This window comes from Taudactylus pleione, unplaced genomic scaffold (genome assembly GCF_031769625.1).
Source record: "Taudactylus pleione unplaced genomic scaffold, aTauple2 ptg000386l, whole genome shotgun sequence".
NCBI lineage: Eukaryota > Metazoa > Chordata > Amphibia > Anura > Myobatrachidae > Taudactylus > Taudactylus pleione.
The window spans coordinates 11,034,300-11,061,635 of record NW_028284787.1 but is presented as its reverse complement, the minus strand read 5'-3'; the positions used below and the strand labels follow the sequence as shown (position 1 = coordinate 11,061,635).

At 38.4% G+C, this 27,336-nt stretch overlaps 1 protein-coding gene across 1 annotated transcript in view; it reads right to left on the bottom strand.

Annotated features, from left to right (window-relative positions):
* Positions 1–243: 243 nt before the first annotated feature.
* Positions 244–27,336, bottom strand: part of IGFBP3 (insulin like growth factor binding protein 3) — a 49,153-nt gene continuing 22,060 nt past the window's right edge. The window contains exons 3-5 of the mRNA XM_088445653.1: positions 19,275–19,492; positions 12,618–12,737; positions 244–2,041 (exon numbers count right to left, since the gene is read on the bottom strand). Coding sequence (XP_088301779.1) covers positions 1,916–2,041; positions 12,618–12,737; positions 19,275–19,492 — 464 coding nt within the window. The 3' untranslated portion in view covers positions 244–1,915. The remainder of the gene's footprint in view (positions 2,042–12,617; positions 12,738–19,274; positions 19,493–27,336) is intronic.

Below are 27,336 nucleotides of genomic sequence, written 5' to 3'. Positions count from 1 at the left end.
TACATAAGTATTTTTCTATTAGTTAGTGCCTCTTTGTCTATCTCCTGTTCCAATTTTTGTATGACACATGTAGTAAAGCCAACAGTAATTATCAACTAGTTAGTAATAATAAAATGCCTATTCTGTAGAATAAATAGTAACAAGACGCAGAAGCTGAAGGCGAGAGTGAAAACAACCACAGCTACACAATGTATATGTTTATTCCAACAATAAAATAGTGAAAATTGAGATTTTTGTGCACATATTAAACAACACAAAATAAATAACAATTGCGCGCTATGCAATGTTTAAACAAAAACAATGTATAAAATGTAGTAAATGTCCCTTTTGAAATGGACATGTTAGCTAGACAATGAATTGATATCTGGTCATACATTTAATTAAAATGTTTTACATTTATCAATTGCATCAACACTTTTAAATTTTTTCTTTAACTTGACTCTTGAGAGCTGAATAATAGAAGCTATATTCTTGGCAAATGTTCAATATTTAGGAAAAGTCATGAGACTTCCCAAGTTTCGATGGACATATAAACGCTAAAATGAATTGAAGCACTGTGCTCTTTGTGAGTTTAAAACAACACCTAATTACCCAGAAATCTAGGCAGAACTGTAATTTAACAGTTTTTATCGTTAACATAGTTCTAATTATTGACTTTGCCATGGCTAGTTCTGGGCTATGATTCTGATTAAATTTGCTTTTACATTCATTATCCAAATAGTTTCTTGCTTGTTTTTCCTTCATAAACAATTCTGTAATCTACATGTTGGTTAGGTCTATTAATTCCAAATATAGACACCAAAGGAAGCAGCAAACAGTAAATCTATCACTAAACATCCCATTAAGAAACACCTGCTAGTTAGTGATGAGACTGTTGGTATTCCCTGATTAATTTGATTAAAAGTAGCACCACCCAATCATGTGCCACTCAAATTTAGTACAACATGTCCTCTTTTTTATTTTCTCTTTTCAAGTGTATGCTTAATACATGTATACAGCATAGACTACTAGAATAGACAATGATATAACAGGTGTCGGTGATATAGGTCAGTTGAAAATTTACATAATGAGAAAATTAATGATTTTTTAAAATCCTGTCATCACCAATACAGAAAGAGTGAATTAGCAACCACGATCTCAAAGCAAACTCTCTGCAGATTCATTTGAAATAGATATTTCCCCTTAGAACCTCAGTTTTCCATTTCATATCCTTTTTTTGAAATATTTCCCTATATCTATTCCGTATAATTTGAAAAAATTCTATCTAAATACAAATCGTTCCCACTCTATCTTTTAAAGAAAATGCTTTGTGGGTCAACAATGTATAATTAAATTAGGTTTAAATAAAGTTTATATAAAAACAATATATTAAATACAGACCAACAATATTCATAATATATTTAAACAGAAAAATAGCGTTGTCTTAAAAACAATTTAAATCCTCATTAAATTTAAAAAACAAAAATACAAAAATAATTACCCGTGCAGATAAATTTCCCGGTAGACCTGCAGAAATAAAAGCTAAATCTGAGGGATTAAGAGGATAGATTCTTGTTTCTTTTTTTTACAATAAACAACAGTATCTTGCAGAATAAAATTGGTCAAAGTTGTATTTTGTGTATTTAATGGTCAATGGAGACTCCCTGAATCCATTAAGAAGGGCTTTTATTCCACTAGGTCACCTGTTTTAGGGTTAATAGTGCAGATTAACACGGAAAATCAGAGCTAAAGACAACTGCAAGATTATCAGTGGCAGGTTTCAGCTGTGACGTCAACAATCTATTTATATATTCAATCTTCGTAAGAAGTTCAGTTTGCAGCTTCATGTCAAGTAAAGTCCATACTGTACTCTAGTCCTTCCAATAGCTTTTGATTGATCAAATGTTTTCAGTGTGTCCATGCTAAATTAAATAACTCATTTATTTTCCAAGTTATAGCAATTGACATCTCCTTTATTATTCACATCATATCCAGGAAGAGGCTGTCCATATTTATCTACGCACCAGCAATTTCCTCTTTTCCTGCCTTTAGATGGACGACACTGCAAAACAAATGTACTGTTAGTTATGTAAATACAAGTTGACTTGATATAATTGGGATGCTTTACTGTGTGAAATAAAGATACTGTAAATCTATGGGTAAAAATAAATCACATTAGGTAAAATGTAATACAATTCATTGTTAAATACATTATTAATGCTAAATGCACATTCAAGAATAGCTGGAAAGTATGCCAAATATCTGTGAGTGCAGTTGTATGCAATTATTTGTATCCAGAGAATGAGAGATAACAGGACGGTGTATGGATACTTTAGGTTGGGTCAATCAAGGGAGCAATATTTTTAAATATGTTTTTAAATCGATGTTTAGCCCAAATATGGAAATAAAGCAACAATTTCTAAAGCATTTGGTTTGCTGAGTACATAAGGTTATTCTGTAATCCATTTCGCTGGTTGATGACCTTATACACATGTTGATGGAGGTAACACTATTTACCATTAGGGATATGCAAAATTTGCCAAGATATTATGTGGACCTCAGTCCACATATGACATCAAAATATCACATGCTTCTCAAGCAGAATTCAGCATAAAGTGTTATGTAGTGAATTTACAGTGTAAGTTTTATTTTGCTAGGAATTGAAAGCACACGACAGAGCAGAAACAATTGACATTGTTGTTGTGCCAGCTTTATTTGTAGGCTATACATGCTGAGAAATGCAGAATTCACAAATACCATGCCAAATGGTTCCACACAGGGGCTGATTCCAAGTTAGGAGCAAAGCAAAAAAAAAAGAGCACGTAACTTTGCACCTTGGCAAAACCATGTTGCACTGCAGGTGGGGTTGATTTAACCACTTAACCAACAAAACATTTTCTAAAAACTGCTCAGAAATTTGTTGAGTTTTTTTCTATGAGTGAATCAGGTGGAGAACATGTATTTTATCTCGTCCAAAATAATTTCATAAAAAAATTTTTTCTTTAATGTTTGTAAAAAATCATTTTTCAAACATCGGAAACATCGTGACTTTCCTTTTCACAGCAGCTTCAGGCGCCAGGTACACTGGGGGGTGAGGGGGGAGGTTATTTTACTTTTTCCCAGTGGCTGCTTATCTCTGCAGCCGCTGGGTGGGGGGGTCCTGCTGTGCTGACCGATCAGCAGTGGTCGGCAGCATGGCAGACACTGGGGGAGGGAGCAGGGAAGCAGAGGGACCGGAAAGTCCCGCTGAGAGTAGCAGCTCCTGAAAGATTGTCTGTTTATCTGACTGGTTGCATTATTGAGACCAAATCAGATAACGCACAGCCTGGTTTGGTTGTAAAAATGTGACCATGCCAGGCAAGTCGTTAAAATTTGCAGAGGTTTAGATTTGAGAGGGGTGTGTCCAAACGCAAATCTAAATTGCTGCGTAAAGATAAATCTGTCCATTATTTGTGGGCTACATTCAAAGAAGCCATTATTTAAATATAAATAAATTTATTTACACCCCTTCCATTGCAACATGGGTTTGTTCCAGATGTAGTTACATGTTGTTTTGCTTTGCTCCAATGTAAGAATTAGCCTCAATTTGATATTCTATGTGTTGCCACAGCTTTTTTCATTTGCAGTCACCACTTTTCCCCTGCAGCTTAGATTGCATTTTTCTTCTCAATTAGCAGTATGCTAAGCATTTCCTGATATATAAGGGAGATGCCACTAACAGACATTCAACAAAGGAATTTATTACTTTCCCCTCCCTGCATATAGGGCAGTATTTGGTCCTGCTACTAACTTTACAATACAGATTGAAGGTCAGTAATTGATGTCAAAGTATTTGGTCCTTCCTTTGATTGAACATATAATTGCTCGCTAATACTGCAATATGTGTCCTTTAACATTGCAAGAACTGATCAAAAGAGGCATATATTTTTAATCTCAGCCTAACAAGACCATCTAAAAGTATGAAAAGTAATCTTATACCAACTTTTAGGTTGTTTTAGCATTAAGAATGTATACTTAACTACCTGATATACTGTTCTTGTACAGTATTAATATAAAAAAGTTGGAAATAAATGAGAAAAAAGTATTTTTACACTACTAAGGTCCAGGGGTATTATCCAAATGTTTACATCAGAAATTGCATTTGCTGTTTTATATGCAGTTGAAATTTTTAATGAGATATGGTTCTCAAGATTATGAAAAAATCATTAGCATAATAAATCTATCTAAACCAGTTTGTTCTAAACAATGTGATTAATGTACTTTTAATTAAAAGAGAGAAATATATTTTTAACAGAAAATGTATGTTGGAAAACAATGTTGTGGTCAGGAAACATAGCATAGAGCACAGACTAATAATTCTATTAAAATTAGTCACTTCGGATAATTTTTCTCTATACTAAACAGTTGTATCACGGTTATTTAAGACATCAGAGCACCTGCTGTTTTCTAGTCTCCAAGTTATAAAAATGCTAGGTGCTACAGAAAACTGGGCCAATGTGATATCTTCTGTCTGGCACAATCAAACATTAACCGACAGCTCAGGTTGCTTCATGCTATGTGACAAACATCTTCACTTTAGAACATGTGTGTATGTGACAATATAGTGATCGTTATCTTTAATGCAGAAAACACCTGTTTATAAAATATATCCAGGTGTGCCTGGTACCATTGTAAGCAATAAACAGGGTCAGGGACAAATAGATGGGCCAGAAAGTCACCATGACTAACTGCAACTACTATGTACCCACCAAGATGAAAATGAACCTTGGATCCTTCGGAAACAAATTCTGTAAATATTGTAAGCAAAGTTCAGTGACGTTTTGTGTAATTTGAAATTCTGTTGATTTGTCTTCTCCTTAAAATAATTTTTTTTAAAAGGGAAAAAAAGTATTTTAACTAGCATTTAAAAATGCAGATATGGAATGGTACAGTTAAAAAGAGAATGGTGATATGGGTTATATGCTTTGTACAATCATATAAATGCAGAAGATGGATATAAACATTTTGAAGATTGAAGAGAAATGTTAACTCCAAATGTGGGAGTTAGGATGGGATAAACAAAAGGATGAGATGGTACAAGTGAGAGAGAGCAGGTCAGGAAGTGAATGGAGCTGGAGAAGGAGACAGTAATTTAGGAAAGTGTCGAAGAAGTGGATCCGTGATTTCAAAGCAATACTAAATAGACTAGGGATCTCATGAATTATTCCAGTTAGGAGTCCTAGTTTATATATTTGCCAGATATTTCTGATTAGTGCCTGCCATTATAGGAAGTTTAGTGTTCTGCCAATGAAGAGCTATAAAACAACTACAGTCAGGTGCATAAATACTGGAACATTGACAGAATTTTCATATTTTGGCCTCTATTCACCACCACAATGGCTTTGAAATGAAATAAACAAGATGCGCTTTAACTGCAGACTTTCAGATTTAATTTGAGGGTAATTACATCCAAATCAGGTGAACGGTGTAGGAATTACAACGGTTTCTATATGTGCCTCCCACTATTTAAGGGGCCAAAAGTAATGGGACAAACTAAACAATCCTAAATCTAACTTTCACTTTTTAATACTTTGTTGCAAATCCTTTGCAGGCAATTACAGCCTGAAGTCTGGAACGCATAGACATCACCAGACACTGGGTTTCATCCCTGGTGATGCTCTGCCAGGCCTCTACTGCAAATGTCTTCAGTTCCTGCTTGTTCTTGGGGTATTTTCCCTTCAGTTTTATCTTCATCAAGTGAAATGCATGCTCAATCGGATTCAGGTCAGGGGATTGACTTGGCCATTACATAACATTTTTTAGCCTTAAAAAACTCTTTGGTTGCTTTTGCAGTATGCTTTGGGTCATTGTCCATCTGCACTGTGAAGCACCTTCCAATGAGTTCTGAAGCATTTGACTGAATATGAGCAAATAATATTGCCCGAAACACTTCAGAATTCATTCTGCTGCTTTTGTCAGCAGTCACATCATCAATAAATACAAGGGAACCAGTTCCATTGGCAGCCATACATGCCCATGCCATGACACTACCACCACCATGCTTCACTGATGAGGTGGTATGATTTGGATCATGAGCAGTTCCTTTCCTTCTCCATACTCTTCTCTTCCCATCACTCTAGTACAAGTTGATCTTTGTCTCATCTGTCCATAGGATGTTGTTCCAGAACTGTAATGGCTTTTTTAGATGTTGTTTGGCAAACTCTAATCTGGTCTTCCTGTTTTTGAGGCTCACCAATGGTTTACATCTTGTGGTGAACCCTCTATATTCACTCTTTGAAGTCTTCTCTTGATTGTTGACTTTTACACATATACACCTACCTCCTGGAGAGTGTTCTTGATTTGGCCAACTGTTGTGAAGGGGTTTTTCTTCACCAGGGAAATAATTCTTCTGTCATCCACCACAGTTGTTTTCCGTGGTCTTCAGGGTCTTTTGGTGTTGCTGAGCTCTCCGGTGCGTTCTTTCTTTTTAAGAATGTTCCAAACAGTTGATTTGGCCACACCTAATGTTTTTGCTATCTCTCCGATGGGTTTGTTTTGATTTTTCAGCCTAATGATGGCTTGCTTCACTGATAGTGACATATCTTTGGATCTCATATTGAGAGTTGACAGCAACTGATTCCAAATGCAAATGTCACACCTAGAGTCAACTCCAGACCTTTTACCTGCTTAATTGATAATGAAATGAGGGAATAGCCCACACCTGTCCATGAAATAGCTTTTGAGTTGATGGCCCCTTAAAAAGTGGGAGGCACATATAGAAACCGTTGTAATTCCTACACCGTTCACCTGATTTGGATGTAATTACCCTCAAATTAAATCTGAAAGTCTGCAGTTAAAGCACTTCTTGTTTGTTTCATTTCAAAGCCATTGTGGTGGTGAATAGAGGCCAAAATATGAAAATTCTGTCAATGTCCCAATATTTATGCACCTGCCTGTATATCAATTAAGGATATGAACTATTCATTGTAATGTCTGCTTAGGAACATCTAGTATTGGGTGTGGGAGAAGTAACAATGAAATGTTGGTGGGGAGTTAAAACTTTATTTAATAAAGAGTTGAACCTCTTGCCAGAAGCTCAGCTTAGATTTTGTCAAGGTTGGGGTGATAGCTCATAGCCTTGAAGGTACAATAAGATAGGATCTAAACTGGAGTTTATATAAGTTTTCCTTAATGCAAATAGAGCACATTGTTCTTTCTTGAGGATTTGAGTCCATTTTCCTGGTTCCCCTATGTTCTCCTTTCACTTTAGCTCATGAAATTCTTTTGAAAGTTGTCCCATTTGAGGAGAAGATGATAAAAGGCAGATATTAAGCCCCTAGAGGTTGTATGACCTGCCCAAATTAGCCTGTAGAATGGGAAGGGGCAAGTGATTTGATTCTGTATTATATACTGAAAGTGTAATTTTTTTAAATACTGTTACTAGCACAGTGCCAATGTCCGACAGACTTTTAGCAATGTGTGGTAATCCACTAACACGTTTCGCTTCAATTCCATGAAGTTTTATCAAAAGAGTGTAATGAAGTTGAATGGGGCACGATTTTCCCCTTTTATACTGAATATATATTTTAGTTTATGTTGTATTTTAACTAGGTATTTTCCAGTACAATTTATATAAAGAATGTTGATTCCTTTAACAAATTTGGTGTCTTGAATTCGTTTGTTGGTTTTCTGCCATATTCAGTTCATTTTTTAATGTTTTAGTTTTGATATTTATTTACAGTATTTAGAATATTAGCGTAACACCATTTCTTTCCATTTGTGTTTGATCACCTTTTGGTCGTCTTAATTGGGTATCCACAGACCCATAGGTGTATGCAGCTGTTCTTTTTGGTCAATTATAACAACCAGCCTACGTGCGCCAGTCTGATAATTTTTTATTAATAATATTAGTCCATTTGCTAAATGTTTTGTGATGTTGAGCCGGTGGGAAAGTTATTACACATTGGAATATTTCTATTTGGGTTGTTTCCTTAGGACGCCTATATAGAACACCAGGACTCTTGCCAAAGCAGACAGAATTTAGATATATATTGCTACTGGCTGTTTAGAATACTGAGCGAATTCTAACTGGTAGAGCTTGAAATAGGTATAGTATTCTCAGGGAGAAAATTTTTATTGTGTCAATTAGGTGAGTAAAATCTCACTGCCTATTTTGGCTCTTTTTGCCACAAATATCAGTAATTATGTATGCAGAAGACACACAAATTATACTTTGTTGTTGTTCTTTTTTTACAGAAGACTTCCAGAAAGTAGCATTCATTTGCTTATTTCTCCTCACATAACAAAGACAATCTGCCCAAAAAGGAAAGAGAAAGAAACCAAACTAGAACCAAATGTGTGTTTTTGTTTTTATTTTCAAACCACCACCATCGTGACATCTGGTCAATTAGGTTATTAGGTATTTTACGTTTTAAAAGCCAGCAGAAGTTGTTGTTGCTTTAAGGGCACTGTTGCACTCCTGAGATCATATTAGAGGTGATATCTTCTGTCTTGTGAATGTTGAGTTGAAATTGGAAACATGGCCAAAGCCATGAATCTGTTTCCATAGGGCGTTAAGGAAGTATGCAGCCCTGTGACTGTGAGTATTACATTGCCTGCTTATGCCAGCCATAATTCCCTTAATATTTGGGTTGTGACAGATTCTATCTGTCAATAGTTCCATAACTATGATACAGAGTAGAGGAGACCAACAAAAGACCCGCCTTATATCATATTTGAAAAGAGGGTGAAATTCTGCAATTTGCAGAACCAATGCAGAGAGACTGTAATACAGCACCAAAACACATTCAAAGGATTGACCAACAAAGCCCATTGTGCTTAAAGTTTAAAACATGAATGGCCAAAGCTACATAGATGAATGTATTGTCTGCAGCAAGCACAATACCAGTGTGGGGACAGTTAGTTTGTTTACAGCAGGTATTAAATGAATTGCCTTGGTTCTGTTATCAGTTGCCTGTTATAAAGTTCACTTAATTCAGGTGAACTAGCGTACTGATGGCTGAATCTAAACTGTTCACCAGTAATTTTTAGAATTATTTCAGATCCACATTGAGCAAATATATGGGTCTGTAGCTATATCAAGTTGTATAATTCCTTGGAATGACAAATATGTTTGCCCCAGTGGTGCCTCCTTCAAATTTACCTCACTGAATCATGCTAAATAGTTTAGGAGAAGCCATGAGAGAGCAGGTGCAAGTGCTGCAAAACTTGAGAACAATAACTGCATAAGGCAAGGCTCTTTGTGAAGCCACTTGCAAGCTATTCAGACATGGAAGATGGCATTTTTTAAGAATTCCTTGATCTTTTCATTTTCTGAATGTGACCCCAGAATGTAATGCATACAATTTAGAGCAGTATTCACCAAAGGAGTTTGCAATGTTTTGAGGGACATATAGTAGTTAGTCCAAGGCCACTTTTATTTACTTAATGCTGTGTCATGGTTTTAGTTATCTGTTTTTGAGCCAGAATTGACACTGCCTTGTTGTCCCTTTCAAAGTACTGTATTGTTGGTGGAGCCATTGCAAGGTGCTGACAACCTTGCTCAAGACTAAGTGGTTGAGCTGTCATTTGACTGCAAAATAATGTAGGTAAGTATTCTTTTTAGAAAGTGTTGCTATTGAAGTCTTCAACTTGGAAACGTTTTAAAATTTGAATTCACTTGAGGCCAGGTTTATGATTTCCCTGCGGCGGATCGCCTTGTGTGCTTCCCATGTTAGAGTGTGAGGTATGTCTGGGAAAAAGTTATGCTCCACAAATTACACAATGGCCTGTGCAATTTTGTGTCTTTTTCCTCTTTGCATCTGAGTACATTATATGCTGTCTGGATATCAATATCAATCAGGACATGGAGAAGACAGAGTAGAGATTGATTATTGCTGCAAAGAACAAATAACATGAATATGGGGTATATTCAATTGTGTGTGAGAAAAGCAAAAAAACCCGCACCTGCGAGGTTATGCATGCAGGTGGAGATTTTTTGCTATTCAATTAGGTGCAGTTTTTTTTCTATTGTTCGCACCAGGAGGGTTTTATTCTCGCACCTCCAGAGCAAATGTGATTGTAGTGTGTGTGAGTGTGTATGAGTGAGTGTGTGTGTGCATGAGTGTGTGACCTCCGATGTATGTGTCCGCCTTCAGTGTCAGTGTGGCCCCCCGGAATGGACGCTGGGAGAACTGCATCTCCCAGCAGCCCTTGTCCCTCCCAGCAGCCCCTGGATCTTCCCAGCAGCCCCTGGGACTCCCAGCAGCCCTCTCTCCAGTGAGAAGATAGAGGGGAGGCCAACAAGAGAGGTGGAAACCCCTGGGCAGGTAAGTGCAGAATTATTTTTTTTACGCGGCATGGGGTATTCAGAGCTGAAAATCCCGCAACCACTTTTCTTTTATTGGATACCGCGGGTATCGGGAGCGTGCATACCCGCGGTTATCCAAAATTGGGCGCAAGGTTTTTCACCTCGCTAAATCTTGCACCCACTTGAATATGCCCATATGTGAGAATAGGTGCTGTGGGGGAAGGTTGAAACATGTGTATAGGATTTCATGGATGACTAGAGCACAGGGATGATTGCAGGCATCTTAGTAAGGAGAGATCTATCCTGTTTCAGGTCTAGACCAGTACTGAAGTCTCCTTACATTATTATACGACCTTAGGAGACCTGTCTGAGTATTCATTAAATTATGAAATATGTTTGGTATGGCCATGATGAGTGCTGCCACATTTTAAATGTAATTTAACTGAGAAATTTAACACACACAAAGGAAAGACACAGAGATTTTTTCTAGAGCAATACATTTTGCCTAAATGGTTTTTGGATTTGCATAAATAAAAAACTTATTTCATGTAGCTTAAAATCATAAAAGGTTAGCAAAGAAAGATCAATGCTTGCAGCATTAGTTTTCATACTTCTTAGAAGGTATAATTTCATTTACATGTAACTTGTATCTCTGAAGCCATTTGCAAAGTTAGATTAATGACTTTCTCAAGTTTCTATTGGTAATAAGAGTCAACCAAGTTCTTCTAGGAACTCCTGAATAGCCAGTTACAATTTAGGGAACTAATATGTCACAGTCATATGGTGAATGCAGTATTTAGCCTCTTGGTTCATCATAGAAAAGCCCTGCTTTTTTTAAACCAAGGAGCACTGGTATTAAGGTCAGTGCCAACAATGAGTGATGAGGTATGACAAAGCATTGCTCACTGAGCTGTTGTCATGAACAGCAAGGCAAATAAAAACAGTGACCCTACCTGACATTTGTATGTTGTAGTTAAATATATTAAGGTTTATGTTACTAATACTGCAATAGGTGCGAATATGAAGTAAACATGGCAAACACTTCAAAATTGTATTTCATTGTCTAACTAACACTTGACTGATAACAAAATAATAATTATTAGTTGTTGTAACGGTTGATTACAAATAATAAAATATTTATACTTTGAAATGTTTAATTTGAAAATGTTGAAAATTATTAATGAACATTTTTACCTGTTTGAAAAAAAATGTTTTTCAAATCATGACTGTTGAGTAAATTGAGTACAGAGGTACATACTACTCAGCAAGCTCTGCAGGTGATTTTTGTTTTATCTAAAATGTCCTGTAAATGCCAAAGACAACAGTATGTAAGGTAGACATGTAGTGGATGACTCTATGTTAGAAATAGTTATACCTGTGCAGGGCCTGCACAAGCCGTGGGGTACCGTATAAGCTGCCATGCATCCTCTTTAACGCTTCAGTGTTATGCTGCCACCCTTTACGTTAGAAGGAGGGAGGTAAGAGTGGCATCGTCTGCTCCACACGCTGGAAATAAGGAGCTTGACTGTGACATCATAGCCAGATGACATACTCCCGGGATATCACTAACATTGATGACCAGCAGCCAATAGCTCACTGCTTATCCTTCATTTTGTCACTCATTCATTGTTTTCGGTGACCTCTCACCATTCGGGCCCTAGGCAATTGCCTAGGGTTACCCAATGGTAGTGTCAGTCCTACATAGGAGGCTAAATCAGTTAAAAGTGGTAGTTCTATTTATTAATTTTTTATTACAAGTTATTTATATCGCACACATATTCCGCAGCACTTTACAGAGAATATTTGGCCATCCACATCAGTGCCTTTCCCAGTGGTGCTTACACTCTACAAGCCCTACCACATGTACACACATATACACACTAAGGTTATTTGTTTTTCCAGAAGCTAATGAACCTATCTTTATATTATTGGAGTGTGAGACAAAACCGGAGCACCCGGAGGAACCCACGCAAGCACAGGGAGAATTCACAAACTTCACACAGTTATGGCCGTGGTGGGAATCTAACCAATGACCTCATTGCTGTGAAAAAGTAATGCTAACCATTACACCATCCATGCTGCCCGGTGTGCCTGGAGTGAACCACTTGATTATATAGGGTAGAAAGTATGATTAGATGATGACAACATTCAATGTCAGATGCAGTCACCATACTGACACTATTGTCCAGCCAATAGTTTTCATGCATTTTTATTACAATTTTAACACATGTATGAAAAACCCTTAAAACTTATTTCCATATTTGGTGTAATTGCCATGTTAATTTCAGGTAAAGCATAAAAAGATAGTAATTAAAGGGAAATATGAAGCAGTTCATGTACTGTAACTTACTTGTTTTTTCTTGTAGAATCCTTTTTTGTCACAGTTTGGAATGTGAAATCCTCTGGGACTCAAGGTGTTCATGATCTTTAAGTGATTTAATACACTTTCCATTTCCCTGCGACATGGTCCCTATAATATACAAATACATTAGAGTGTAACCTATTCAGAAAATGTGCAATCCCTGTAACAAATGATTTTTTTTGCAAAGTTTGTATAAATTCACCTGATGAAATATAGGGTGTGATTTTCAGACTAAAGCACACATTTCTTACATATATGAATCTGGAGTTGAATATAATACATAGATATATGTGCTATAGGTTCACTGTTCTCTATGAGGAAGGAGTATTGGCTACAATTTGGCCATAGTAATATAGTTACTGTGTACAAGATGAAGATGGACCCAGCTATAGTTTTCTGTTTCATTACATAAAAGATCACATTCAACAACAACAACAACAAATAATGTTTCAAATGTAATACATGTATAATCTGAAAATCAAGCCACCTGTTTGTGCTGCAATTTCTAGACTCCAATTAGTGCTTTAAAATAAAATAACTTAAGTATTAGAACTTCTTTGAAATGTGTATTTGCATATGCATGTTCACATCTACTATCTCTATCTCTATGTAGCCCTTAATTTTGTTTTTAAGCTATCTAAAACAACAGGCCGTGGTGTTGTTGTCAATATTTACACCCAAGTGTAAAAATAATTTACCGACAATAGCAACTACTTAGGAAAGAGGCATCAACAACAGTTCTGTTGTCTGAATCAGTTGAGTGAGGCCAACATAGACACAGGATCCATTAGAAGCTTTGTTGACCCAGTTGATTGCTGCAGTTGGACAGTTCTATGCCATCAGCAACCTCTGACAAGATTGACAAAAGGCAAAGACTGCCCTATAAATAATGATTTGCATAATATTTAAAAATTAAGTGTGCACACTTCATTAAGGGCAGTCATTATTATTGAGTTATGGCTATGAATACATTCTTCTCAGACAGTACTTAATCTCTAGTTCATATACTGCTTGCATGAAATCCCATTTTACATCATTTAATTAGTTTTAAATATTTCAAAAACAAATCTTTCAATTTGATATATGTATATATATATATATATATAGATAGATAGATAGATAGATAGATAGACAAAGGACGTGGTATACGGCGCTTAGTCCTTCAGTCAAGTTGTTTTAAGTTAGTTTTTGTCAACTAACGCACTCCCCAGGTATTAAGGGTGGCAGCTCCTTCTCCCATCAACTGTTGTTCAGACAGCGTATAAATCCTGAAGAAACAAAAAAGTGGAGAGAGAGCGCCTCCTAGGAGGATAGCTAGTTTTAATGCCAGTAGTCTATATATACCCTAATCCATTAGCCTAATTGATATGCGTGTGTACTGCCAAAAGCTCCGTAGCTTGCGCTCCATAAACCATGAAGTAACCCGGAAGTGCGTCCCAAGCGCCGGAAGTTGACATTTGGCTTCCGCTTGTCATTAATCTCTGGCTGGCATCTAAAGCTGGAGCTGACGGCATTGTGACCGTTTCAGTGTATCCAGTGTGCCGGTGCACTCCTAACGGGGGATATGCATTCTGAAGCCTTAGATGCCAGGTGGAGATTTATGACAAGCGGAAGCCAAATGTCAACTTCCGGCACTTATAACGCACTTCCGGGTTACTTCCTGGTTTATGGAACGCAAACTATGGAGCTTTAGGCGGTACACACGCCTATCAATTAGGCTAATGGATTAGGGTATATATAGACTACTAGCATTACAATTAGCTATCCTCCTGATGAAGTCCACAATACTTTGAACGGACGAAACGCATTGAGGTGGTGGATGCTATGACAGATGATATCCTCTACCAGCGGTGTATACCACAATACATATTTTGATGTACGGGCATTCTATTTTGCTCTAAGTGTTTAAATAAATTTGTGTGTATAGTTTTACACTATGGTTCTCTTTTTCCTCCCTATGCATTTATATCATGCTTGGTGTTGTATGAAGTAAGATATCAAGTCAGTTCCAGAAAGTAAAACCTGAGGACCCTATTGGTTGTTCATGCTGATATAAAAGTGGTGTATTCCACTTTATAATGTACACCCCCATTCACACAGAGGGTGACTATACATGGTGAAGGTTACTTATAATTAATAATATTGCACTAGAAGGCGCTCTCTCTTCACTTTTTTGTTTCTTTAATATATATATTAAAGAAACAAAATTAATGTTACAATGGGACAAGATATACTGTATATGCAAGGTGAAACATTCCCAGCATAATTGGAGAATACTAAATATACAAACTACTTTAGTATTTGAAAACGCTGATTCTTTTTTTGACTTGTGCCATATATCCTGAGTCTTGTGCTGATCATAACTATTTTTACATTCTTTTACTATTTTGGATTTTACAAGCTGTGTTTGGAGCACAACCAATGAATCTACTACTATGGAGCGCACTGCTTCATAACATTTCCGCTGAGCATGTCATCCTCCAGAATTAGATAATGACCCGATCTGCTTTCTAAAAAATGCTTTTGGCCATGTAGTTCTAGGAATATCATCTATTTAGGGCTACCACTTCTTAATTCAGCTAAGGGTACCCTTATAATTTAAGTTTGTTGATGAAAAGCTAATTATCCAATAAGAAAAGATACATTTATTGAATGACAAAGTATATAAAATACTATAATATATCAAAGTTTGGAAAAAGTATGTTTGACTGGTAGATTGTTTTACATTATTATATGCAAATATGGCTGTAAGTAGTAGGTTAAACAAATTGTCTTGTTGGAAATTAATATATGTTTGAAGATACTAATCCATTGTTTCATTTACTTCTTCTGTGTGCCCATTGGATTGTGCGTGATGAGAGGTAACGAGATGTTGCTTTATTTGGATGATGTCACAGAAACCCCTTCTAAAATCATGCAGTGAATTGGACACCTCAAATACAATGTCCTCTGGACATCTATGGAGGTGATAAAAATCCTTAATAAATAAATGGCTTTCCTTTGTAAACGTATCCATTATAACAAAAATAGTATTATCATTACAAAAGAGGCAACTCATATATAATGTCCATATTAATATACATCTAATGTCCTGGTTGAAGAGGTAACAGTATGTGGGATAGGTAATGGCATACTGTACTATCAGATTAATGGACACCGCTAGATTGTCTAATCACTAGTTCTACCATTTTATGAAACCTCCAGTGTCTGGCAGTTAAGGCCTTATGAACTCTTTTTACACTTTAACAGTAGGTACAAATAATCTAGTCTTGTATATCAGACATCCATCTGCTTGAATTACAACTCTTGGGTATTTCTTTTGAATCTTAGGAGAAAAGTTACCCCTTTATGGAGACAGTTCTTTGGAGGTAAGGCACGGTTTCTGAAACTTCAAACTGTTGACATAAGACATCTTCTTTATAATTATGAGTGTCAGGAGAGAAAGTCACATGGAATAGGAATCCTGCAAACGTAAGTTCCACTGTTGAGGAAAGCCTTTTAGCAGCCTTGAAGTATTCCAGGTTTTTGCGATCCACGAATACTGTAAAACCTTTGTGAAACCCATGTATGTTGTCATTCTTTGAAAGCTGCCTTGACTTCTGTGATAAAATGGCTTTATCCAAGGCTTATATTTTCAGAACGAGGGGAAAAGTAGGATCTGAACTAGCTAAAACTGGAGCTGATCGAGCAATCAGCATTAGTAGGTGAAGCCAGTGGAGCGTTGTAATAGGATATTCGGCAATGGTCTTGGTTTAGACAGGATCCATTTATACATTTTGTGGGGAAGTTATGTGACCAAAGGACTTCAAGGATTCTTGTCTAATGAAATATTTCCACAGCTTGGAGAAGATATTATTGGGCTCATTCAGTCGCACACAAAGAAGCTCTATCTGCGGCCGCATACCGTTGATGAAGATAACTGCATTTAGATACCTGTATTCAGAGTCTCTAGGCTTCACTGCCTCAATACACCTGCTTCTAAGACCAGCCATCATCATTATCAGTATGCATTTGCACCAGGCCACCCACCCTGTCATGGGTGCAAGAAATCCATATGAACGTGCCAGATCTTTACTTACACCTTCCTCTTGCCCACTTACACCCATTTAGCCGCAAATGTAGACTCAGCTGACCTTCGTGCTACTCTGAATAGCCTCATGAGCATGCGCCGATGCAGTCACACTGGGTGTGACTCTGAATCAGTCCCTATGTCGGTGGATCAGTGGAGACATGCCACAACTATTCACACATATATCTGGCATTCTGAGAAAGACAGTGGGTACACAAGAATCTCATTCAAGTAGACTATCGTAGATTGGTGCAGTAGATCTCAACATAATTAACTGTTAAAAGATATCAGCTGTATTGTAAAGGTCAAAAGGCATGACATAATATTCTTACAGGACTTTATCTAGTGCAAAATGCTGTTTTCCACTCATCACCACATATTACTTGGATAAGATTATAGGCCTTCTAAATTCGAATCTGGTAAAATGTTTAGGCATAAATATACTTTGATATAATTCTGGAATAAGAGGTAAGTTGATTAATGTTACGCACCATGATCATGTTTAAGGCATGGTAATTAATGCAGGTGAGTAGATGAAGTATAATATGTATTCCCATTTTAGGATTTTTAAATCCAGATAAACCCGTAAAGTATTTAGTTTAAGTTTAATATAGTTTATAACCAGCCTAAAGGTATTTGAGTCCTAGTTAAGAGTCAAATAGGAGAGGCATTTGTCTTTTTCCTTTGTATTAAAAACATCTAAAATGTTGATATGCTGCTGGAAGCTCTGGTGGAACAGAGATGATTCCAACATAAAAAGGAACTTCAAAAAGAATAAACTTTAGCAAAATGTGTAGATAAGGGAAAGCTATTGTATTCGTTTTATAATTAATACTTACTGAGGTTATGATGAGAAAGGCATGTTATTTCAAGAACAGATGGGAAATGTGGGTAGCGGATCAATTTAAAAACCAGGATTTATCAGTATTGATGACTTGAAAATGCTGGATCTTTGTATCAACCAATTCAGAAGTATTGGGGTCATTCTACAGTCTGAATTGGGTTCAGATAACTTACTAGACAATGGAAATCATGGGCTGTTTTGGGAAAGATTTGTCCATGAAGTTCTCCATAGATGCTGAGTTAGTGATAGCTGGCATGGTTACTAGATTATTATGGACCTTAGCTTGAAGAGTTAAAGACACATAAAACCTTGGAATGGTGGCTGAGGTTTGTAACACAAAATAGGTGAAAGGGGAAGATTTGGCAGGACCCAGATAATGCACCCTTGTGTTGCTTGGGTCAGGTTATTTCCCTTCCAACATCTGGATTTACCACATAACAGACATTCAGGAAGACAGTGTCATAATCAATTGAGGTTCCGGTACTAATGATGCATGGAGAGGAATCTCCCAATGAGAGATGGAGAATGTCCAGCATCCTGGGCCAGTACTAGAAATCTTCTGCTTGTCCAATTTCTCCTGCATAAGGGTCAGCTAAGGATTTGCAGGAAGATTTGTAAAATAGTACAGAAATATTTGCTTTGTTCAGTAAGTTTTGGAATCAATAAACTGGTGGGAATGGGGGAAATAAATATAGAGAAAAGTAGCTGCGGAGTCTGGGCTGTTCCTACTGATCCACATGCCTGTGGAGAGGAGTACTCTATGCCATCATGGAATAGAATGGAGGGAAGGCTTAATTTCAGCTCATGGTTCACCTGACCTTTAATAGAATACTATTAGGGAGAGGTATCAAACCTTTTAAAGAGGACAAGTGGAGAAGTTTACCAGAGCAACCAATCAGATTCAAGCTATCCTTTACCTAGTAAATTCTATAAAATGATTAATAGAATCTCACTGGTTGCTATGGAGAACTTCTTCACTTGTTCTCCAACATATCTTGGAATAGAAATTTCTAAACCCATATAAAAGAACAATATATTACTGATTTCACGGCCCGATGTTTGTCGGCATCTCGGCGGTCGAGATGCTGGCGGTCAAAATCCCGGCTCTAGAATCCCAACCTCTGACATCACCATGGTAAGTATTAGGCTTGGAGTTAGGGTTAGGCACTAGGGGGAGGGTTAGGGTCAGGCTGTGGGAGGGGGGCAGCGTTAGGCTGCAAGAAATGTGGATTTGAGGGAGGGTTAGGGTACTTACCTGCAGGCGTTGGAATTCTAACTGTCAGGATGCCGCTGTCAGTATTCTGAACGCCGGCATCCTGACCGCCGGGATCCCGTACCCAACAAGATTCACATATTGATTTTTTTAGACCACTTGTAATGATGTTGGACTTTTAAAATCATATTTGGGTTTTTTCTTTTCTTCTTTCATATTGTGATTATTTTTGTTTTTAATAAAATATAATTTTAGTGACTGACAGTGCCGTTTACAATAACTTGCTTCACAGTGATATGTCTTAATAATCATTGTCTTTGTATAAGAATGCTGTTGATGGCTGTGTGTAAAAAAATTATAGTGTAGTCCTGTTATTTATGTTTAATGTTTTATATGTGTTTAAGCCACAAGTCATATTGTGCCACTACCACCTGTAAGTAGACCATTACCCTAGTTTAGAGTCACCAAAGTCGACATGTAAAGAACATAAGAATCAAATAATGGCATGCTCATACTTACATACTCCATATCTTGTTTAGATTCTGAAAGCAAATTTAATGTATCTGTGCTTTGTGGATCATAGTCAACTTTATAACGCTGAGTATTTTTGTCTTGTTCCTTCCTGAGGATTTCTATTTTGGTCTGAGGATTATTAAACAACATTCTCTGTGTGTTAGATGGTGCTTGAGTGTCACTGCTGTCAGGAAGCGTGTCCTCATCTGAATTGCTGGAATTCCCTATCAATATAAAAGGATAAACATTCCATTATGGTTCATCAAGTTCACTCTTATGTAGTCATTCTTTGATTGCAAGATTTTTATAAGAGACATTACTATTTGGCAAACTGTTCAGAGTAATGTAAAAAAAACTATTAAAATGTACATAGAATAGTTTAATAACAATAATAATATGAATTACATTCATTTATAAAGCTTCAACATGTCCTATGGATTAAATGATACAATTATCACATGTAAAATATGACAATATGAATTAGACATTGGTTGTATAAGTTTTCCTGTTAACAGAAATATTATATATATATATATATATATATATATATATACATACATGGAGGTGGCACTCGTGGTGACTGGCGTGAAAACAGACAAGTGTCCCCTGTGGCTGTAATCAATGTTTCAGAACTTTAATAACGTTCTTTCATCAGGATATCCTGACGAAAGAACGTTATTAAAGTTCTGAAACGTTGATTACAGCCACAGGGGACACTTGTCTGTTTTCACGCCAGTCACCACGAGTGCCACCTCCATGTATGTATATGATGTCTCTCCACACTAGTGTGAATTGATTGAGGAAGGCACCGATGCAGTATTTATTCATATTCAGTGAGTGCCGGCATCTAATCTATCCTTGTGTATGTATATATATATATATATATATATATATATATATATAATAAAATTGTTATGGAGTCATCATGTCGCCACTCAAAATGTCGACACAGAATGACTACATGGCCTGGATGTCGACATTCAGAATGTTGACATGGACATAATGTTGACAGTCAAAATGTCGACATTTACAATGTGGTGGGGTTAAGGCTGTGACTAGGACTAAAATAATCTCAAACTGTTATGTCCACATAACGGCTGTCCACATTCCCAAAGTCGTCATTCTGACAATGGGCCTGACTCAGACTTGGGAATAGAGTGAGATATCTCTTTCAACTGTGAACCTGAACAAACCATGTTGCAATGCAAGGGGTGTAAATACATAATTTGTTTTTGCATGTAAGGTAAATACTGGCTGTTTTTACATGTAGCCCACAAATACTGCACAGCTTTATTATTACTGTACAATTTAGATATCAGTTTGGACACCTCCCTCCCAAATCTAAATCTCTGCACATTTTAAATCTGCCCCACCTGCAGTGCAGCATGGTTTCACCAAGATGATCAGTTGAGAGAGATCTCTCTCTCTATTCCCAAGTCTGAATCAGGCCCATGGTTCTGATTATAGCAATGTTGTTATTCTGAATGTCAACATTTTGTCTTTATTTTTTCACCTTATACTGTATAGCTGGACATATTATATTCTTAACGATTCATTGACATTTGATAAACATAATTAATATAACATTTATCACAATGATTTAACAACGATTAATTTTAAAATATCAAACTGAATCCAAATATTAGTTGTGACCACGATCTAAGTCTAATATTTAACCCATTGCTAAACAGCATTCTTTCCTTTTACTGGACAGATAGTACTGTTGGGAAACTCTGCTATTTTTTCCTGCCCTGGATCCACAAAGTCCTACATCTAAGGGAGGTCACTACCCATTGGCCTCCAGATTGGGATGAAGTCAAAATATCAACACTAACAACACCACAATGTTGACTTTTAGTGTCAAAATATGGACAGTTAAAGTGTTGACATGTGATCAAAATGTAGAGAAAAGACAACATTGTAAGAATGTTGTCATTAAGGATAGGCCGCAAGTGGGAGGGTTAGGCTGGGGAGGCTTAGGGTTAAGCTTCGGGTGGGGGGGTTAGGGTTATTCACTCGAGGGAGGGTTAGGGTTTGCACAAAAAATACAGAACGCCCAAAGGATTGGAAGTCTGAACCTGAAGTGATAGTCACATGACCGCTGAGACACAGAAGCCGCTGCAGCCACCTAGAGCAGGTAAGTCACCGCTAGGTCAATATTCTAACATTTAGAGATTTCACCACTGTCTACATGCTGAATGTAGACAGTGTCAATGTCAACATTATGACCATGTCGACATTCTTATGTCGACAAAACATACCACACTGTCCAGATCAACATTCCCTGGATGAATATCCTTCTTTGCTCAAATAGTTTGTTGTTCTCTCCTGGGTAACAATCACAAGTGTTCTGTATTTATTTAAACAATTCTGCAATACAATTATATGGAAGTTACAATACTAAAACTGCTTGTTTTTTCGTCTGATTTGATATATGCTGAAACACACTCAACACATTATTTGGAGGCATGTGAATGAACTTAAACACATCTACTCTAGTGTACACACACACACACACTGTGGCAGACATTGCTGTACTATGCTATACTTACTTTTTCCAATCTGGTCGATACACTTCCAACAGGTCCAAAGAGGAGCCAGCAGGGCAGGACCAGACATGTGCAAGGTGTCAGGGGAGCTGCCTAGCCTTGTGAACAAAAGACCCCAGATAAGTAAACTTTTGGGAAGTGTTATAACTTCTGATTTGCCATCCAAAACTATTTTTTTTAGCTATTTGTGGAATACGTTAACATGATAGCTTCCACAGGAAGGCAAACAGTTTGCGGTTGCAGGGCCTGATTCATTACGGATCGCTATTGCATCTCCATAATCGCACGCAGGTCTGCTGCGAAAATATGCTAATGAATGCAATCGGAAAGCCAACACAAACCAACATAAAGACGCCCACTCTTCCTATCTCACATCCGTAATACCTTGCAGTCCAGCAAAGACATCGGTACCATCAAGTAACATTGGAGCCCCATGCACAATTACAGCAGGTCAGACCTTACTCAGAGATTGCTAACCTTTCTGCACGCAGTGAACACTCAAGCTGCGTATGCTGTCGCAGTGGCTAATTTATGCACGCCCATGCAATGGCATTCAAACTGTCAGGCGTGCCTGCGTTTTTTCCGACCACCCCTCCGTCACCACCCCCAAATGTTCACTGTCTGTCAATCACTCTGCGATGGCTCTCCGTGATCGCAGTGCGATCGTAATGATACCTTTGCGCATGCACACTGCGATGCATACACATGTGCATTGCGCAACAATCATCCGTCTGCGTACGCTTTAGCAGTTGCAATCCAGTTGCAATCCAGGCCAGCAATCCTCAAAGCTTATGTATTTAGCACACATCCAAATATTTTGATTTGGGTAATCCAGACAACGTTCACATAGTGCCATTTTGGTGGTCTACACAGGAAAGAGTGCGTAGTAATAAGACGGGAATCCACTTTTGACTAATGTCTACATGTGATGCCACTTAGCAGATACCAGAAAAAAACAACATAAAAAGTTGGCTTTCAATATGTTATAGAATGTAGCTCTGCAATCAACACAACACTGTGGGCAGGATGCATGATGCATCGTTTTGAATGCAATGCATCCCGCCACTCATCATAAGCATAGTAGCGTTTATTAATGCCTTATGCTTGAAAAAAAATCACAAAGGACAGCTCTCCCGGTATGAGCTGTTCTTTGCGTTAGATGGACTTCAAGGTTTATGACCCAGAAGTCCTTCTGCACATGCATCTAGTGATGCATGTGCCGTGGTGGGTGCTGGGATCAGTGCCGATGCAAGATATCTACGTGCCCTCTGCAAAATTACACAACACCGCCATAGCTCCCCTGTGGGTTCGGGTCCTGTCTGTTGCTGGAATAAAGTTGTGATAATCCACCATGGAATACCTGACCTTTAAACAGGGGCTCCTACACTAAAAGGATAATGTAGAAAAAGAGATAAAAGAAAACTGGTGCAAAAGACACCACCTGGGCCCTTCACACAAAATCCATGCTATCTATCTATCTATCTATCTATCTATCTATCTATCTATCTATCTATCCCATGACATGTCAACTCTGAAGGTGCAATGGCACTACAAGTCCCAGCACATACAGCTAACAAGATGTGCTGAGACTTTTAGTTCCACCACAGCTGTATGGACAGGCACAAGTAGTTGACCCCAGACCATACTTGCTGACAATCAGCTCCAGCCTTCCGGGAGGGAGCTTTTTGTCGCCTAACAGCGGGGGGGGGGGCGGCATTTACGTCACACTGGGGTCGGGGGCGGCCATTGACATCGCATTGGGGCAGAGCCGGGCGGGTCTGCACGATCGCGTCATCGTGGCCCCGCCCCCTCTTCACAATGCCATTATTTTTGGCATTGTGAAGCAGGGGGCGGGGCCATGATGATGTGATTCAGCGCAAATCGCGTCACCGCCTCCCCCGCTGCGGGGTTTTCTAGTTTTTTCTGGTGGGAGGTCGGGAGGGTCCCAGGCTACTAGGAAGCTTGCCTGCCTTTCCGGGGGGCCGGAAGCAGCACCTGAAAATTGTGAGGCTCCCGGCCAAATCGGGAGGGTAGGCAAGCCTGCCCCAGACTTGCAGATCCCCAGCCTTCTCTAGGGATGTGCGCTGACCCCCGAGTTTTGATTTTGGATCTGCATCTCCTTCGTGTTTTGGATCTGGATTTGGTTTTGCCAAAACCACCCTTGCATGTTTTGGCTTTGGATCTGTTTTTTTTTTTTAAAAAATTGGTAAAAACTGCTAAAATCACATAATTTGGGATTTTTTTGTTCCAGTCAATTCTGACCACCTCACAAATCACAATATTGTTTTCATCCGGTTTAGGCCCAAAATTTGCACCAAGCTAGCTGGCTGACTAAGCTAAGCGTCAGCAGTGGATGGCACAAACATATGGCAGTTCAAATTCCAACATGGCACATAAGGAAACATATGTTTTCATTAATCAAGAGGCCAGAGGAAGATGGACTATGGATGTAGTGGAAAGCAGGGACAGGAAGGGTTGATTGGTAGTACATTTTATTTATTTTTTGATTCTGAAGCAAATTTATGAGGGAAGAGATGAGAGCATGGGTGAACAATATGTCCCATGTTTTGCCCACAAAATCAACAAATTAAAGGGGCATGCAGGAGATGCTGTCTGTGGCCATAAACATTTCTGGACATTTTTGGCATTCAGCAACCGCATGTCAAAGATTGCAGCAGCTCTGGCAGTTCAACTTCCAACATGTCACATTATGAAACAAATGTTTTTATTATTCAAGAGGCCTGAGGGAGTTGGAGTATGTATGTAGTTGAAGGCAGGGAAAGGAATATTTTATTAGTAGTAAATTTAATTAAATTTTTTGATTCTGAAGCAAATTTATGAAGGAGGAGGGGTGGCATTTACAAAAAATATTTAAATCATTCACTTCAGTCCTTGTCCCAGAAGAATCTTTGACTGTTATGCTTGCTGTTGCTGCTGGGAGTGGATTTTCATCCCAGAAGGGGACCAGGAAGAGTACTAGTAGTACTTTAAAAAACAATTAACAGTTAAACAATCCTTTGCAAGGGGGTGCAAGTATGACAGCATGCACCCAGTTGCACAGCAGATCACTGACGCCATAACATCTATGCTGGTATTATATGTGCGTCCAATATCCACCAATAATGCAGTGGGTTTTAGACAGTTAATTGAGGTCATGTGTCTCTGCTACCAAATCCCATCTAGATTCCACTTCTCTAGAAAAGCAATTCCCAGCCTTTACAGTATTGTTAAAAAAACATAATTAGTGGCCTCCAAAATGCCGTTGTACCCACTGTTCACTTAACCACAGATATGTGGACAAGCGGAACAGAGCAAACACAAGATTACATGACTGTGCGAGCCCACTGAGTGGGTGTATTGCCTTCAGCAGCAGCAGCATCTAACAAACAGCAGCTGATTCTGAGGCAGGCTACTCTGTGTATCACCGGTTTCACTAAGAGGCATAACACTGACAACCTTTTAGAAAAACTCAGGGAAGTCATTGCAAAATGGCTTACCCTGCTTGGACTCTCCTCAGGATATGTGATTTCTGACAACGCCACCAATATTGTCAGAGCATTACAGCTGTGTGAATTTCAACACGTCCCATGTTTTGCTCACGCAATCAACTGTGTGGTGCTAATTTTTTTTTAAATGACAGGGCCATGCAGGAGATGCTCTATGTGGCCCGATATCCGCCATTCAGCAAACGCATGCAGAAGATTGCAGTACCTGCAGGAAATGTTGAATTTGCCCTGCCACAAGCTGAAGCAAGAGATAGCTACAAGGTGGAACTACACCCTTTATATGCTTCAGCAGATGGAGGAACATGAAAAAGCCATCCAAATCTACACAGCATACTATGACATAGGAAGAGGGGGAATGTACCTTACTCAAGCTAAGTGGAAAATACTTTCCGTGTTGTGCAAAGTGCTGAAACCCTTCGAAGTAGTGACCTGTGAAGTGAGTTCAGACACTGCCAGCTTGAGTCAGGTAATACTCCTAATTAGACTGTTGGAAAGGCAGCTTGTGAAACTGGAGGAGCTGAAACAAAGCGATTCCGTTAAGTATGTTGGACTTTTAGATCAAGTCCTTTATTCGCTTCACCAGGATCCAAGGGTTGCCAGGATCTTAAAATCGGATCAATACATTTTGGTGACCTTGCTGGATCCTAGGTTTAAGTCATATGTTGTGTCTTTCTTCCCAACGGACACTCTGAAGAGATGCAAGGAGCTGTTGTTAAGCAAATTGTCAGCTCAAATGGCACATGATGCAGCGATGGCTTCTCCTTCAGTTTCTCCAGCAAGTGCATCTGCCGAGAAAAAACGGCTTCTCTTTCAGTTTCTCCAGCAAGTGCATCTGCTGAGAAAAAAATTTAACTTTCCTAAAAGACCCACTGGTGATGCAGATGAGTCAGCACAACCAAGTTTTGACATCTGGTCAGGTCTAGAAGAATTGCCTACAATTAATGAGACCACTACCATGACTCCATCTGATATGGTCACCATTCAAAGAATGGTTGAGGACTATTTTACATTTTTTAATGATAGTGTCCAAATAGGCATGTCAGACAGTCCGTTTGACTACTGGCAGGAAAAAAAGGCAATTTGGAGGCCCTTGCACAAACTGGCTTTGCTTTACTTGAGCTTCCCACCCTCCAGTATGTACTCAGAAAGACTTTTCAACCGGGAACCATGTCAGCGTTCGCCGTACGAGGCTAATTCCTAAAAATGTGGAAAAGATGATGTCCATCAAATGAACTACAAATTTTATGCCAATTACATCCAAAAATTACTGAGGCACCTGTAATGGTGGGTTCCAGTGGGGGAAGAATTAATATTGTGTGAAGATGATGTACACACTGATGAGGGTGAGGAATCGGATGATGATGACAACATCTTGCCTCTGTAAAGCCAGTTTGTGCATGTAGAGATCATTGCCAGTAATGTCAGCTGCCCATTGGTAGCTTGTTTTGTGGGGGCCCAAACAAACCAATCCCATGATTCATGATTGATATTGTTGATGAAGGAGTTGGTGGTGAAGATGGCAGGTGCTTGGAACTAGCAGAGAGAAGGGAGCTAGCTGACGCTGGTCTGCTTGTAGGTATTTTTTTAGCCATGGTTTCTGAATTTTGAAAAAAATTTTGGATGGATGCGCTGCAGATGACGTAACAGGAAGGAGGTTCCTAGATGGTTAAGGGTCCTACCTCTACTTACCCTGGCTTTACAAAGGGCACAGATGGCTTGACAATTGCTGTCTGGATTTGGGTAGAAATAATTCCACATATAAGAAGTGAATTTTTTTGTCTTGTGCCCAGGCATGACAATGGGCATTTCCTTATTATGGGCAACAATTGTTTATTCCTGGTGCCTGATTTACACAAACAACATCCTCATCAACAACATCCTCATTATCAACATCCTTATTAGCATCAGCTACACAAATATCCTGCTCATCCTGGTGCACTTCCACAGAAGCATCCTCGATTTCTATGTCAGCATGTTCACTTGTGCTTACATCATCATAAGAGGCAGAACCAC